The sequence below is a fragment of the Aethalodelphis obliquidens genome, unplaced genomic scaffold, assembly GCF_003676395.1.
Source record: "Aethalodelphis obliquidens isolate GAN/ISIS:26980383/991018 unplaced genomic scaffold, ASM367639v1 scaffold15, whole genome shotgun sequence".
Taxonomy (NCBI): Eukaryota; Metazoa; Chordata; class Mammalia; order Artiodactyla; family Delphinidae; genus Aethalodelphis; species Aethalodelphis obliquidens.
Genome location: NW_020837959.1, coordinates 13859454 through 13877504, shown reverse-complemented (window position 1 = coordinate 13877504; position 18051 = coordinate 13859454). Strand labels below are relative to the sequence as shown.

The 18051-nt window shown below is 36.9% G+C and overlaps 1 protein-coding gene across 2 annotated transcripts in view; it reads right to left on the bottom strand.

Moving 5' to 3' along the window:
* UGGT2 (UDP-glucose glycoprotein glucosyltransferase 2) overlaps nucleotides 1-18051 on the bottom strand; it is a 164129-nt gene that overhangs the window by 87432 nt on the left and 58646 nt on the right. For both annotated transcript variants that reach the window (XM_027115971.1, XM_027115972.1), the window contains exons 13-15: nucleotides 9876-9995; nucleotides 8927-9012; nucleotides 8243-8378 (exon numbers count right to left, since the gene is read on the bottom strand). In XM_027115971.1, coding sequence (XP_026971772.1) covers nucleotides 8243-8378; nucleotides 8927-9012; nucleotides 9876-9995 — 342 coding nt within the window. The remainder of the gene's footprint in view (nucleotides 1-8242; nucleotides 8379-8926; nucleotides 9013-9875; nucleotides 9996-18051) is intronic.

Here is an 18051-nt window from a genome sequence, read left to right as displayed (position 1 = left end):
TGTCAATTCCTCCCTTTATGTCTGTTAGTATTTCTTTTATGTATTTAGGTGCTCCTTTATTGGGTGCATATATGTTAACAAATGCAATATCCTCTTCTTATATTAATCCTCTTATCATTAGGCAGTGTTCTTTTTTTATCCTTTATGGTCTTTGTTTTAAAGTCTATTTCATCTAATATGAGTATTGCTATCCCTGATTTCTTGTCATTTCCATTTCCATGAAATATCTTTTTCCATACCCTCACTTTCAATCTATGTGTGTCTTTTGCCCTAAAGTGTGTCTCTTATAGGCAGCATATCGTAGGCTCTTGTTTTATTATCCAACCTGCCACTCTATGTCTTTTGAGTGAAGCGTTTAGTCCTTTGACATTTAAGGTAATTATTATTATTATTATTATTTTTCTTTTTTGTGGTACGCGGGCCTCTCACTGTTGTGGCCTCTCCCATTGCGGAGCACGGGCTCCGGACGCGCAGGCTCGGCGGCCATGGCTCACGGGCCCAGCCGCTCCACGGCATGTGGGATCTTCCCGGACCGGGACACGAACCCGTGTCCCCTGCATCGGCAGGCGGACTCTCAACCACTGCGCCACCAGGGAAGCCCTAAGGTAATTATTGATAGACATGTATTTATTGCCATTTTAAACCTTGTTTCCCTTAAATATTTCCATTTAAGGTAATTATTGATAGATATGTATTTATTGCAATTTTAAACCTTGATTTTGTATTTCTCCTTTGTTCTTTTCTTTTTATTTTCCCTTTTGCAGTTTGATGATTTTCTTTTGTGCTATGCTTAAGTTCTCCTCTTTTTTGTTTCTGTGAATCTGTTTTATGTGTTTGATTTGTGGCTTCTCTGTTTTTCAATTATGTTCTCCCATTACTATATCTACTTGATTTAGACTGGTAGTCATACAGGTTTAAATAAATTCTAAAAAAAAAAATCTAAATTTTCTTATTCCCTTCCCCCACATTTTATGATTTTGAGGTCCTCTTTTACATCTTCATGTTTATTCTTTTGCTGTTCATTGTAGTCATCATCGCACTTCCAACTGTGATCTTCTCTTTTCTATAGATTCTTCCTTCTTTTCTATTTAGAGAAGACCTTTCAATATTTCTTTTAGGATAGGTTTAGCATTGTTGTATTCTTTTAGTTTTTGCTTGTCTGAGACATTCTTTATCTCACCTTCCATTCTAAATAATAATCTTGCTGGGTAGAGAGTATCCTAGGTTGCAGGATTTTCCTTTTTAGGACTTTGAATGTATCTTGCCACTCCCTTCTGGCCTCCAACACTTCTGTAGAGAAATCAGCTGATAGTTACAAAGGAATGCCCTTAGGCTAACTCTTTGTTTTTCTCTTGCTACCTTTACAATCCTCTCTTTAACTTTTGCCATTTTAATTATAGCATGTCTTGGTGTAGGTTTATTTGGTTTTTCTTGTTTGGGACCCTCTGTGTTTCCTGTACCTGTTTATCTGTTTCCTTCTTTAGGTCTGGGAAGTTTTCAGCAATAGTTTCTTCAAATACATTTTCAATCCCATTTTTCTTCTTCTCCTTCTGGGATCCCTATTATGCATAGATTGGCATGCTTTATATTATCCCATAGGTCTCTTATATTGCTTTTATTTTTTTGTTTTCATTTGTCCTTCTGTCTGCTGGTTCTTATTGGGTGATTCCATTATTTTATCTTCCAGATCACTTATTCATTCTTCTGCATTATTTAGTTTGCTATTTACTGCCTTTAGCTGAGCTTTCATCTCAGCAATTGAGTTTTCTAATTTTAATTGGCTCCCCTTTATAGTTTCTAGTTCCTTGTTACAGCGATCTGCACTTCTATCGATAGTCTTTCTTAATTCCTTCAGTATTTTTATTACCCCCTTTTTGAACTCGGGACCTGGCAGATTGGAAAGATCTGTTTCATTGTTCTTTCAGAGGATTTTTCTTGTTCTTTTGGTTGAGAGTAGTTCCTCTGCTTCTTCACTTTACTTATATTTCTCTGACGCTATGAATTTGGGAGTAACAATTATCTACTGGGGTCTCCAAGGGCTGTTTTTATGCGGGAGCATCCCTGTGTATCCTGCATGAGTCTAATATCTTTGGTGTGAGGGCTGTTTGTAGTATGGATGTCTGCCACGTCTTTCCTCCATGTGTGCTGGCTGTTATCTCCTTAATAGAGGGTGTGACTGGTGTTGTGGTGACCAGTGCACTGGATGTTGAGTGGGGCCTCCTCTTTGCTCTGTGGTTCTCACAGCCCTGTTGGGGGCTGGGTCTGCTCCATAGTTGTTGGAATAGAAGCCCCCAGATTCGTTTCTAAGCTGTGGTGTGAGGTATGCAGGACTGGAGTGCTTCCACTGGTAGATGAGACGTTGAGTATGCCTCTGCAGGAGCTGTCCACCGGGAAGTGCAATCTGTGGTGGTGTCTGTCACCTGTTGTGTGGGCTCACAAAGTAAACTGTTGCTGGCGCTGCCCTTGACCCTGCCTCAGTCATGGGAATGCAGGCAATCAGCCTGGATGTCTCTCAGGTACTGTGCTCACAAAGCCATCAGTGCAGTTCCACTGAAGTCAGGAACCAGGACCCACTGTGGGAGCTAGGGAGTCAGCCCAGACCCCAGCTCCTGCAGGTAGCTGTTCACATGTCCTGTAGGCTCTGAGCTTACAAAGGTCCTGTGGTATAAATCCACTAAAGCCGCCCAGGACAGGGCTCAGATTTCAGCCACCCCCTTCCAAAGTCACATGGCCCCTGGGGATCAGCTCAGATTTCAGGCCCACCTCCACTTGGGGGCAACCCCCTGCACTTGCAGGCTCCCAGAGCTCTTGAGGCAGAGCTGAGCCAGCTCTGTTCACGGTAAAAAAGCTGCTGCTATGGTGAGGGCCCACCCTCCCTTTGCACATTCACAATGAATGGGGCTTTTTATGGTGGACCTGGGCTCCTTAAACACACTCCCAGTTTTGGCCTGTACTGCATTCTCGCCCCTTCAGGCTGTCTCCACACAGCCAACCCCAGTCCTCTCCCCGGGTCTGTCTGCTGAAGCCTGAGTTTCAGCACCCCACCCCTGCATGCACCAGCAGACAGAAGTCTCATGTTGGGGAATGCAACGAGGTGGCAAGAACCATCTGTGGTGGTCTCCTCTGTTTTTCCTGTTGCAGTCTAGCTTCTGTACTCTCCTCTGACCCTCTGAAGCTGGCTGATCCCCCAGCCACTGAAGAGGGTTCCCAGGGTAAGGGAACATTTCCTCTTTCATAGCTCCCTCCCAGGGCTGCAGGTCCCATCCCAATTCTTTTTTTTTTTTTCTTCATCCTACCAGTTACATGGTGATCTTTCTTGCAGTTTTGACTGTATGAGGTCTTCTTCCAGAGTTCAGTAGGTTTTCTGTGAGAATTGTTCCACAAATAGATGTATTTAACGTATTTGAGGGAGGAGGTGAGCTCCACGTCCTTCTATTCCACCATCTTGATCCCTGCCCCCGAATTTCTTACATATTTCGGTATTAACCCCTTATCAGATACGCGGTTTGTAAATACTTTCTCCTATTCTATAGGCTGCCATTTGCTTTCGTTGATGGTTTCCTTTGCTGTGCAGAGCATTTTAGTTTGACACAGACTCCCTGTTTATTCTGGGTTTTTTTGCCTTTGATTTTGTCAAATCCAAAAAATTATTGCCAAGATAAATGTCAAGGAGCTTAACTCCTATGTTTTCTTCTATGAAATGTTTCTTTTTTTTTCTTTTACAGCATCAGAGCTTATGTTCAACTCTTTAATCCCTTATGACTTGATTTTGGGGTACGGAATAAGATAGGGGTCCAGTTTCACCATTCTGCATGTGGATATCCAGCTGTCCCAATACCATTTATTGAAGAAACTATCTTTTTCCCATTGTACATTCTTGGTTCCTTTGGTGCAAATTAATTGATCACATATGAATGGGTTTATTTCTCAGTTCTCAATTCTATTTATCTGTTTTTTTGTTTTGTTTTGTTTTTTTGCGGTACGCGGGCTTCTCATTGTTGTGGCCTCTCCCGTTGCGGAGCACAGGCTCCGGAAACACAGGCTCAGCAGCCATGGCTCACGGGCCTAGCCGCTCCGTGGCATGAGGGATCTTCCCGGACCGGGGCACAAACCCATGTCCCCTGCATCGGCAGGCCGACTCTCAACCACTGTGCCACCAGGGAAGCCCTATTTATCTCTTTTTATACCAGTATAATACTGTTTTGATTATTATAATTTTGTAATATATTTGACATCAGTAAGTGTGATGTCTCTGACTTTATTCTTTCTCAAGACTGCTTTGCCTATTAGGGGTCTTTCATGGTTCCATATGAATTTTATGATTTTTTTTCTATTTCTGTGAAAAATGCTGGAATTTTAAATGCGCTAAATCTGTAGATTGCTTTGGGTAGTACAGAGTATTTAATGGTATTAATTCTCTAATCCATGAACATGGAATATCTTTCCATTTATCTATGTCCTCTTCAATTTCTTTCATCCATGTTTTATAATTTTCAGTGTAAAGATCTTTCACCTCCTTGGTTAAATTTGTTCCTAAGCATTTTACTTTTTTTGATGCTATGGTAGATGGGACTGTTTACTTAGTTTCTCTTTCCAAGAGTTCTTTGTTAGTGTATAGAAATGTAACTGATTTTTTCTGTTGCAACTTTATTGAATTTGTTTATTAGTTCTAACAGATTTTTGGTGGGGTCTTTAAGGGTTTCCTACATACAAGATCATGTCATGTGCAAACAGATAATTTTGCTTCTTTCTAATTTGGATGCCTTTTATTTATTGTTTTTGCCTAATTCTCTGGCTAGGATTTCAAATACTATGCTGATTAAGAGTGGTGAGAGTGGACACCTCACCTTGTTCCTGATCTTAGAGAAAAAGCTTTCATCTTTTCACTGTTGAGGATGATGTTAGCTGTGGGCTTGTCACATATAGCTTTCATTATATGTTGAGGTACATTCCTTCTATACCTAATTTGTTGAGAGTTTTTTTTTTTAATCATAAAAGGCTGTGAATTTTGTCAAATGCTTCTTCTGCATCTATTGAGATGATCATATGAGTTTTATCCTTCCTTTTGTTAATATGGTGTTTCACACTGATTGATTTGTGTATGTTGAATCATCCTTGCATCCCAGAAATAAATCCCACTTGCTTGTGGTATATGATCCTTTTAAGGTACTGTTGAATTCACTTCTTTAACACTTTGCTGAGGATTTCTGCATCTATGTTCATTAGGGATACTGGCCTGTAATTTTCTTTTCTTGTAGTGTCCTTAACTGGCTTTGGTATCAAGATAATGCTGGGATTGTAAAATGAGTTTGGAAGTATTCTCTCCTCTTCTATTTTTTGGAAAAGTTTGACAAGGATTGGTATCAACCTGTCTTTAAATGTTTTGTAGAATTTGCCAATGAAGCCATCTGGTCCTGGGTTTTCTTTGTTGGGAGGTTTTTGATCCCTGATTCAATCTCCTTACTAGGAATTGGTCTGTTCAGATTTTCTATTTCCTTATGATTCAGTCTTGGTAGGTTGTATATTTCTAGCAATTTATCCATTTCTTCCTGATTGTTGAATACTTGGCTTGTGAATAATTTCCCACCTTTCTTTATCCATTCTTCTAGTATGCTTAAGTTTAATTTACTCATACTTAACATAAGTATTGGTATGGGTGGATTAACTTGTGCCATTTTGCTATTTGTTTTCTATATATGTGTCTTTTGTTTATTGATTCTTCCTTTACTGTCTTCTTTTGTGCTTAAGAGATAATTCTTAGAGTGCCATTTCGATTCTTCTTTTGATTTTTAAACGATTTTTAAATTTATTTTCTTTGTGGTTACTCCAGTAATTACAATATACATTGGAACTTACCACAATCTACTTCCTATTAATCCTAATTACAAAATATAGAATTTAAAATAGATCCATTTCATTCTACTTTGTACAATTATTGTCACATGTATTACCTCTAAGTAAGTTAGAATTTATGTTTCATTAAATCTTGTATAATTTAAAGAGAAAAAATATATTCATACAGCCTTCTGTATTTATCTATATATTTACATTTTATTTACAGTTGCCATTTCATTTCTTCCCGTAGATGTGAGTTACCATCTGGTGTCATTTCCTTTTAGTGTTTCTTTTTAGGTGGCCAGAAATTCTTTTTCTGTGAATATCATTATTTTACCTTTTTCCAAGGATCAAAGTCCTTGTTGCTTCTTGCTGAACATCTGAAAACAGACTTATATCATGTATTTTGTTCAGTTTTATAAGTGCTTACTGTAGGATGGCTAATCTATTGTTTGTTACTCCATTGTAGCCAAAAGTTAAAGTCTTAAAGTGCTTTTACATTCTCTAACTGAATTCATCAAATATTCATTAAGTATGTAACATATACTTTTGAATCTGAATGTTGTAAGGTAGGGAGAGAAAATTAAACTACTTGTATGTCTGTACAGTCACTATGCAGTAGAGCTGAGATACAAAGTAAGATCATTCTACTACAAATAATGTACTTACTCTACCATAATTCTCCAATATATTTCAATAACTTTCATAGACTGTTATTATGACTTTGGCCTTCTGTTATATTCTTCCTCTCTCCTGATACTGTATTTTCAAATTAATTTAAATATAATAATTTGCTCATTGAAAGTAACAAAACAGTATTAAAGAGAATTTAAAATTCACGTATTTTACTAAAAGACAAGATTTTGCTCAAATTATTCTAAATTAGTGAAGCTAAGTGATCTAATGGACATAATACTCTCCCAACAGAATGTTAACTCAACAACGTTTTACCTTTCTATGGGATATAAAAATTTTGTGGTCACAAGCACATACAGTTTGAAAAGCTATGAACAATCTGACCCTTCAGACCCCAGTGGATTCTAACTGCTTTCTCTAAATATCTCTTCCTCACTGATTTTTCCTTCTTCTTCTTCGTTTAGCACAACTTACAGGCTATTGCACATATTCAATACCTACTTTTATGCTGCTTTGTATTGAATCATATGGTTTCAAGTGCAATTCAGTTTTCCAAGAGATTACAGTACTGTGCTGAACATCACAGTAGATAATTCAAAAGGTAAGGTACTGACAAATATGCCATCATGTGCAAATGAACGTCTAATACAAAATGCTCAAAGAAGAGAGATTAAGTAGAGATAATTAAGGTAATTTAGGTCTCAATTATAAATAATTAAGGTAAAGATAATTTTGGAAGGTCTTGAAGTTTCTTAGTGTTGAATATCATACTGATCCTTTCACAGTGAGGTAGGTGGACTTTAATAAAAGATTTAAGTCAATTTGACTGAATCCCTTATAAACTCTTACACCAATCAGTAAAACTAATAGACTGAGATATAATATTGACACTTATTCCATGGTACTATTTTACAGAATACAGTGTATCCCCAAGTCACTGAAGTGTAGGTAACTTCTATACCTCAGGACAATGACTCAGTGAAGTATTTAGTGGTTTTCGTGGGAGCTCCAGAAACAGGGCAGGAAATTTACACTGCTTCGGTAATTTCATTTTCAGTTTGAAGAAGAACCATTCCCTGTTAGAATAATGGTTGACAAGCCAAAGAATAATAAATATAAAAATGAATAGTTGTTTAAAGCTATAACCTGACTTTCTTGATAACAACAGTATAGCTCTTTAATACATTTATATTTCCATTATGAGCCATAAGAGGGTTTCAAACCCTCCATTATAAAATAATCTTCTTACCTCTTGTTCTTCCTAAATAAGGTTCTTACCAATTTCTGACATTTCTTACAGTCTCTTTGTCAGACTCAGCATCAATCTTACCATTTTGATACCAATTTGCTGTTGTGAAGTTTTCTTCCTCCTTTGAAATTCTCTAGGAAGTCTCTATATACTTTGTCATTTAGAACATTTAAGTTTGAAATAATCTTTTCTATTCATGATTTTATTCCAAACCCAGCTCAAGAATTCTTCCCTTACTAATTATTTTCTATTAATATGCTTCCTCTAAATTTATATATACAATTTAAGTTCCTTTATTGGTTGGGTAAACCTAAATAAATTCATAGATTTGGGCAGAGCCTCATTTATAAAATGGGGACAATACTATGTACTTCAGTTGGGAGCTGCAAGAATCAAATTCATCATGTGTACTAATCCCCATGGTAGTTTTTATAAACTTTGAAATGTTAAAATAATAATAATTATAGTAATGCAAAAACCACTAAACATCCTAAAGAAATTATATGTAGTACATCAACTCACGTGTACTATGGAAATAAATGCTTGTGATACACCATGCTCTTCTGCAATATAGTTGAAAGCTCGCCAAAGAGCAACTCCAGCATCATTTTTTCCATCAACTTCATCATCTGTATTAACAATGAACACAAAACCAATTCTAGGAAAGAAGATGAATGAGAGATGTTACAACTACCTCTTGAACCACAATAAACCACGATTTTTAAATATTATTAGACTAGAACATCTAGATGGGGGGAATGTGTTAGTATCTGGGGTAAAGGGGAGTATTATTATTTGAAAAGCTTTGATTTGTAATGCCTTTTCACCAAAATCCTCATCTCTGTTGGATTCCTCCAAAATGTAAAACTCTCTCTGGTGGTGACATTATCAAATAGCTATTTTTTTCCAGAAAGAAAAAGTGGAGGGAAGTGTACTCCTAACACGACCACGGAAAATGGACCCATCCTTAAGTACCCAAGTGACAATCATTCTCTCAGGAAGGTAACAGGGTAAACAAGACTACCAAGCAGCTCTGATTAATGGAGTCGACCATAAAGGTGTATGATTTTTCACAGCACACAGCTATGTCGTGTCAGGCCCTAGAGATGACCATCACTTTGAATTCAACATTGACACTCCGTGTGACACAACATGAACATCACTGGATTTCCTTCAGTTGACAGTCTGTTATAAATTGATAATTACCTAAGAGGAATTTTATGATAAAAGAAAAGTTCAGCAAGTTTTATAAAGTCCACGGTATATTCTTGAGCCGGATCAATAAACAGAACCTAAAAAAAAGTAGTAGACTATAATCACCATTTTGTTTTAACACTTCATAATTTTCATGAAATTGAAACTTAATCTAATTTCTGTAGCTAAAAGCATGAAATTCAAGGTACAATTTTTTAAATTTTCTAGCAATTTTAAAGAATTTTGAGGAACGTACATACGAAAGAGTTGCACAGTTTACAAATTTCTAAAAGCTACACACCAAAATATAATACACGAAACTTAATCAGGTTATTCATCCTCTTTTTGAAGCACAGCACTAAGTAAAATATTTTTTAGAAGAAGTGAAATACCTTATTCTAAGTGTTCGTTGGATTTTCTGTGATGAGTTTTTTAAAAAAGGAAATAGAAATTGAATTTTGATCCAAAAAATAACAGCATTAACATCTGCTGTAGGAACTAAGATATTCAATTCCTATGTGAAAAAAATATAAAGCCCTAGGTGTTTTCTCCACATTACAAAGTTCTATAAGGTTATTTAACATTGTAATAATGAATATTTATATCACAGATGACATAGTAGTATTTATGTATTTTTCCCTGAAATGTACTTAAATTAGTTCTTTATAATAAAGAAGGAAGAAAAGTTTGATCATAAATTGCTTTTAGAAAATATAACAGTAACCCATCAATTTAATGATGGTATTATAAAAGCACATGAGGGTTAAATAATAAAAGGCAGGTTATGTGACACTGCTAGCTTTTGATACCTAGTCAGCCATGCCACCTCAAGCTTGTTGCATCAGGCAAATACTCCTTTCCTTATTACTCACATGCCTACTTACCAAGAGCAGGGTAGTCCAAAAAGAATGGTGATATCTTTATAAAAGATGTATACAAAATTTCAAAGTATAAAACTTACCAAATTATGAAAATTACGCCTTATGAAAGGTATACTTCCAGGGGACACTGGCTTCAAGAGTTCCTGGCAACTTGAAGGCCACATAACATACAAATCATCAGTTTCTAAGTCATTAATCCACTAGAAAAGAATCCAGAAATCTGTGAAAGCTATATTAATACTTAGATCATTTTCAAAGCCGGATTTCACTTTGTCAAACAGCAAGTGAAATATACACAAGATTTTCTACATTTCTGATTAAGTATAAGAAGCTAGTTGAACATTCTTTAAGGAACATATATGTGCAAAAATTTTATATTCCCATAGCCTTCTACATTAAGCCTTCCCCTTCCGAAACAACTGACTCCATTTACTCATATGTTTGTTTTTCATACTAAAAAATAAAATTGTATAAAAATTACTCCGATAAACCATTTAAGGTACAGGAGGCAATGAGGTCATTTACCTTTCCTCTAAAATTTAAAAGCTTGGACATAAGGAAAATAAAACGACTTAACAAAAGTTAAATGTTTAAAACCGACATTTTGGACGTCCAGTTCTAATAAAGATGGAACAGCTTATATTAGACTAGCCTTTCCCCCCCCACCCCGAAACAATGACAAAAGGTAGAGAAAAGCACTGTCTAGAGTCATGGAGGTAGGGGTCAACCAACAATTAACAACTGAGGAGTTACAATCCTTGAAAGCAGGAGGCAGAGGAGGAAAGCTCCTCAACTTTGTTGCTGGGGGCATTTTCCAAATTGCAGCCTGGAGGAAAAGAATTCCAACAGAGAGTGACAGTCATATTGCGCAGTCCCAGTGTGGGGAAGATATATTTCCTACATATCGGGAAAGACAGAAGAGAAAGTTAGGGCTGCCAAACTGATGAGATGTGAGATGGGGGCAAGTCCAGGAGGAGGAAACCGCAGAGAAGAAACCAAAGAAATCTCTGCAGAAACTCCTCTCATTTGCTGACTACTCATCTACACATACACATGGCAACACGCCTCCCCCCGCAAAAAGGCCAGGAGAAAACAGAAACGCGGAGGTTGAAGCTGCAGGCATAACACGTTACTGAAGAGACAGAGGTTGGAGTTCAAGGTGGAAGGACTTTGCTAAACACTGCACTTTCATTAGAGACCCAGTAGGGCCAGACGCTAGGAGTAAGACACAAAAGAGAAGAACTCTCACACAGCCTAAAATCAAGCCTCAACAGAATGAAGTAAGCGTCTGGTACCTAGACTGCCAGAACAGACCTTACAGTTCTTTGCTTCTATAACTTTTCATCAGCAACTTCTGGTTCTTACCAAAAACCGTCATACAAAAAGAAAAGGACCAAATATCAAAATGCAGGAGAAAAAAAACAGACAATAGAAAGGGACTTAGGCAAGGACTTTAAAATAACAATTCATATACATTTTAAAAAGAACAAAAATAGGTGGAAAGACGGAAACTTTTAACAGAGAACTAAAACCTATTAAAAAAAAAGAGCCAAAGGGACATTGCAGAATTCAAAACAGTGTCCGTAATTAAGAAATGGATGAACTTATCAGGTGGTTTTAATTGCAGACCGGACACAAAAGAAGAGACAGGGATTAGGAAACAGGATGACAGATCAACAGAATGTATTTTAACTAAAGCAAACAAAAATAATGCAAAATCAAAACAAAGTGTAAGAGAGATGAGTGACACGGGCAAAAGGTCTAACGTACCTGTAGCTCAAAGTCAGAGAGGAGAGGACAAATGGGACAACGCAGTACCTGAAGAAACGAGGCGGCTTTTGCACTAATCCAGACATGAATTTCTGGAGGGCTTACCTAAGCCAGAGGCAGTGGTTTTAGAGAGAAGGCAGAATTAAGAGACACACACAAAGAGGGATGAAGAGGAGGGAGAAATCTAGGGTAATTCATGGCTTTCAGAGAGGAACACTGTATCAGCAGAGAGACATTAAGCTCTAAGAAGTAGGTTTTTCCAGGGGAGAGGACAGGAAAGCAGAGAAGGAATTAACTCGGTTTCAGACATCCTCGTCTATAAATGACAGTTGACAGTTGTAACAATTTCTATTTTAGTGGCTAACAAGTATGATGGGTTCTGGGATTAGCTTTTTTCCACTAAAATTTGTCTTGGTGGTACTGAGATAGAGGGGAGAACTTTAGTCTCCCTGGAAAAATCAGTAGTACTGTCTCTTATTTATGTTTCTGAGGTAATGCTTGCCAAGATGTGAAGGTAATGGGAACGGTTCCAAAGAGCCTCACAATAGGCCAGGGATCCTGTGAGAACTGCAACTTGCAGTAGACTCAGTCAGCAATGTCTAGATTAGTTAACTGTTCTCCTGCGGGAATCCTGGGTCAGAGGAGAAGGCGGCACCATGTAGAGGATGTGAATATCCGATCCCCTTGGTGGTGAGTTGTATTTTTTACTTCAGGTGATAACCTGGCATTATGCTCTGTGTATCAGTCCCACTGAACTTGAATTAATGACTGGAGACAGAGTCATTTCTAATGTGGATCAAAACAGCTGCACGTGTTTATTTAATATGAAGACTCCTTGGTGCCACTTCAGGTCTGCTAAATCATCCCCATTTAAAACAAGGGCCCTCCGTGATTCTTATCACAAATACTAAAGTTAGAAAGCTAGAGAAATGGCCTAATTTACAGCCATGGGTTTTGGGGGAAGTAATTGAGGTAATAACGTGGGTCCATTTTGGAGAACTACTGAGACAACACTGGAAATCACATTGACTAGGCCCACAGACACTGAACTGCCCCTTTCCCCAGTCTCAGGTGAATACACAAAAGCAGCAACAGTAACTGGAAGAGCGCCTCACAAATTCGCATGCAGAACTGGCACTGACACTCCAGTGATCTACCTCCATCCATTCTGTTGGTCATAACTCGGGCCTTTCTATCTACTAGGCTTCCAAGATACTGAAAAAAAGATACTGTCATTTATAGATTAGAACCTGGAAGACAATTTCCTGAACATCCAAGGAGCTATACAGGTCAACAAATAATCACATAATGGGTCATGCTGTTAGAGGCTGACTCTCTCTCTGAGAGAAGCAAAGAACTTAAAAGACTTACAGTTCACATCTTCTGGGCTCTCTTTGGGGAGTGACATTAGCTAAAATGGCTGAGTAAGGAGCTCCAAAACTCCGTCCTTATACAGAAAATGGAAAAACTAGAAAATCTGTGGGAATGAATATTTTCAGAACCATGAAAACTAACCAAAAGCTTGCAGCAACCCTGAGAGTGTTTATTCAAGAAAAATGGCTGCATCTCAGTAAGAACACTGAGATGTGTGGCATTATAACTTACCTAAGTCCCATCTCCTGCTCCCAAGCTAATCAGTAGCCTTGAAAATGACAGCTCACATTCCAGTACCAATATTACCAGAAGCAGTAGAATGGACTTTATTCTGAATGAATTGTAACTTTTTGTTTGAACTGTCTGGTGACTCCCTAGAAAACCTTCTGAAAAGTCTTGCCTTTATGCTGCCTAACTTGTGATTCGCCTAGTGTTAAAGCTGCTACTCTGATTTATGGAAAACATTTACAGGCAAATGTTTTAGTCACTCCTGAGACAACAGAAAATAGCTGGGACGCACAATAGAGTAACCACAAACTTAGTGAGGAAAGGCTGGGGAATGAGATGTTTTGGGAAACAGGGCTTTGAGAGGTTCTGACGTATTCCTGGAAATCTACAAGGCCACGTGCATGCCCAGGAACACGTGCATGCTCAGGGAAGACCTGAGAAGGCCCTACGTTCTTCTCACCCCTGGCTGACTTCCAAGCTCTATGCAAACAAGAACTGAAGGCTAATGCAGAGATGCAGACCACCTGATTGAATGTTTAGTGTGTGCTGCTCCCCCTCCCTCCATGTGCCACACACACAGAGCCCCCGTGCAAAGACTGGGAGATTTTCTGGTTCGAGGCGTGTAAGTAAATCTCTGTCCAATACTTAGCAGATGACTAGGCTAACATAACAGACACTTCTGTGGCCACACGTGAAAAAGAATACAGACTTTATAAAATTAGTCACTAAACAAATAACAAAAACAGCAGCAAACAGCAATAACAAACCCTGGGGAGGGGTGAGAATCTGACTTCCAGAAGTGCCACAGTACAATATTCAAGATGTCCAGTTTTCAACAACAACAAAAAAGGCATGAAAAATCCTAAATTAAACATAAGAAAACAATTCCATTTATAGGGACATAAAAAAGGGTAAAATACTTAGAAATAATTTAACAAGTCTGAGACTTACACTGAAAGCTACAAAACATTGTTGCAAGAAATTAAAGAAGACCTAAATAAATGGAAAGGCATCCCATGTTCATGGATTGGAAGATGTAATATATTTCAATAGCAATATTCCTTAAATTGATCTATAGATTCAGCAAAATCTCAATAAAAATTCCAGCTGTCTTTTTTTTCTTTTTAACAGAAATGGACAAGCTGATTCCATAATTCATAATGAAAGGGAAAGGTGCAAGGATGCCAAGACAATCTTAAAAAAGAAGAATAAAGTTGGAGGACTCAAAATTCCTGATATTTAAAGTTACTACAAAGCTACAGTAAAAAAAAAACAAAAAAAACAGTGTGGTGCTGTCATAAGGATAAGATACAGATCAACAGAATTGAACTGAAAGTCCAGAAATAAACCCACATGTCTATAGTCAACTGATTTACAACATCATGACTGGACGTGGACAGGGAAACTTGTCTTTATGACTGTGGGATCCACTGTGGTTGGCAAGTTACACTCTTAGCTAAAGAACTTATAAGCTCTGCCTGTGCCTACTGGTGCCTTTTTTAAAAAAATCATATCACTATCATCTTGGTGACAATAACAAAAAATTAGAATTGTTTTTATATAATGACAAGTGGCTAGAGTGACTTGGGAACATTAAAGAAAATTTAAGAAAGTTATAATAAACGCCCCAGGAATACGGCTACATCATCAACATCACAGTACAGAAAATAGTTGCAGGGGTAGTTTTGCTAGAATATGACCAAAGCCTCTGTCACTGTTCGTGGTCTGGCACAGTGAACTGAAAAGAAATTACAATCCAAAGGAGCCAAACATATAATCCTATGATTGTTTTTACTGACTCTTAACAAAATTCCAGTGACACCTGAGGTGATTCCTGATGTCTGAGACAGAGAAAGCTGGAATGGTAAATCAGGGATGGAAGAATACCAATGAACCTCAGATTCTTACTTAACTGTCAGTTAGACTTTTAAGAAATAAACCACCAAGATTTTTTGAGGGGGAGGGTATAAACACAGAGGTCAGAAGTGATTTAACTCAGGGCCTCAGCTTTCTCTGTAAAGATAAAAAGTAAGTGGGGAGACAGATCCAGGGGAAAAATAATTAAAAGCAAAGTATTGCTTTCATTCATGAATAACTCTGTTTTGACATTAAGATAGTCAATGATTTTTTTTGGAGTGCTTCCTATTCAATAGGACGTGATGTATGTTGAAGATATTTAACAAAGTTTTTGTGGCACTTAAATTCCACTGGAAGATTATTATAAACAAATACATATCATATTGGGTGGTAGCAAGTGCTATGAAACAAAAATAAAGCTAATGTGTGAGCTAATTTTGCTGCTCTAACAGACCAAGCTGAAGAGTACTGAGACCTCAGAGCTCTGCATTTGTGCCAGTTGATTTTTTTAAGGTATCTAGAGAATAAAGCCTCAGAAACAATTTTCTACTCAGGCAGGCACTTTCCAAGTGGAAAAACAGAAGCATTTAATTGAGACACGAAGCTTCCCTTAATAGTATGTAAAAAAGATACTTTAAAAATTATTAGTTTTAAAAAGGAATGAAATTCTGATACATGCTACAATACAGATGAACACTGAAAACATTATGCCTAGTGAAATAAGCCAGGCATAAATGGACAAATACCGTATGATTAACCTTACATGAAGTACTTAGAATAGGAAATTCATAGAGACAAAAAGTAGAACAGAGGTTACCGGGGACTTAGAGGAGAAGGGAATGGGTTTCTATTTGAAATAATGAAAAAGTTCTGGAAATGGATAATGGTGATGGTTGGACGAGACTGTGAATCTACTTAATGCCAATGGATTACACACTTAAAATGGTTAAAAAAGCATTATCTTATTTATATTTTATCTCAATAAAAATTACTTCATGACAGTCTCAGATAGAAGTTCCTTGTAAAAGAATGCCGCCCAAAGGTGTCGAAGAGTTGGGCAAGAAAGGAGACTTTACAGCAGTATAGGAGGAGACTTTGCGACTCTGTGGGCGGTGGAGGCAATGGGAACAGCATCAGGGCTGCTACCCCCATGTGAGTGACTGTCTTCCACGGCCAACCTTAGAGGATCAGGATGTTACTTTATAAATGCAGCTGGACAGTTTCTTTACAGGTCTATTTCTTATGTCCAGAATAGCCTTGAAAATTACTTCCCTCATTTTAACAGTGTGACTTACTCTCAGCATTCTTCTAGAAATGATCAAAAGCATAAATGCTTAAAATAAAAGGCACAAAGTATTAAGATTACTAACATGGTCATTCCTTTTCCTGATAAAACATTATTAGAAAAGATATCTGCTATAGAGTTTAAAGATATCCAAGAAAGAGTAAAATCTAGCTAATGAGAGAATATGGTCTAAAGAGTAGTAAAAAAACAGTATCAACAAACAAATCATTTAGAAAATTGTTCTAGAAAATACGATGGTAACTAATTAATAACATATGTGGTTTGTCCTCAGTCTGAGGTCTCTGATGTTCAGGGAATATGGTAGTTCTTTGGTGCTACTATTGTTCCATGATTCTTGGATGGTGGACTAGGTCTATAAGTGGGACGGCTGTTCCCACAGGACAAAAGTAACTGTAACAACTGCAACACTTCAGAGCGAATCCCTTAAATTTCTACAGGAAAACAAACAGTATGACGTCCAGTGAAGTTATGTTTTTTTCCCTTAAAAACTTTTTTTTCCTGATCATATAATAATGCCCATTGTTAAAATCTGAAATTTACAGAAAAGCATGAAAAAAAATACCGACCAAACCACATCACCCATTAGTAACTTAATATTTTGATAATTTCCTTCTGATCCTCTATCTTTTCACATGATGATATCATATAAATCTATATTTTTTATTTACATGAGGACATAGTCCTTATCCCTGGTTATTAAAACATATCTATAAACATAATTTTGATCTCTGAATAATAATTGCGTGGTTATACAACTTACAACATTTCTGTTTATAGCTAACTCATTTCTAGTTGTTTCAAAAATATGCAGTAATGATCATATCTTTGGATATAACGATTTTTCTCCATTTCCTACTTCTTTATGGAAGTTTCCAGTGAAATTATTAGCTCAAGTATATATGAACAGTTTCTTAACAGCACCGCAGCCATAATTTTTTAAAAGTCTATGCCAATTAACACTCTCCATGTGTCCTTTTACCCTTCTTTTCTAACTCATCAGTTAAGTTGTAGTTTTTATTATTAGTTATTAAGACTATTTTATCACATAGTAGTTATTAAGATATTATCAGGGTATTTAAATTTTTATGTTATTATGAATAAATCATTATGTCTTCCAAGTGGTTTTTGCAAAAAAAGCTTTTGATCTGTTTACAGTTACTTTAAACTCATATTACTAAAATCTCTTATTAATTATAAATGCTTCCCTTAAGGAGTTTTAGTTACATAATCTTATGTCATGCAACATTTTTATTTTCTCATTTCTAATAGTTATACTTTTTATAATAATGTTAAATCATAACAGTGACATGAGCATACTTATATTATGTTCTAACTGGAATGCTTCCAGAGTTTCACTGTTAAAATTATGTTTTATCTTGGTTTGAGATAAGTATTTACTTATTCATTCAAGGAATATTTATATTTATTGAGTACCTACTACAGCCAGGGATATAATGGTGAGAGAAAAAATGAAAAAATTCCTACCTTCATGAAGTTTATATAGTCAAGTAAGAAACAAAGACATCACAAAGAACCACCGGATAAATGTAAAATTATAACTGTGCTAAGTACACAGAGCGATTGGTAGTTCTATAACATAATAAATATAGATACATACATACACACACGTGTGTGTGTGTGTGTGTGTGTGTGTGTGTGAGTGAGTGAGAGAGAGAGAGAGAGAGAGAGAGAGAGAGAGAGAGAGAGAGAGAGAGAGAGAG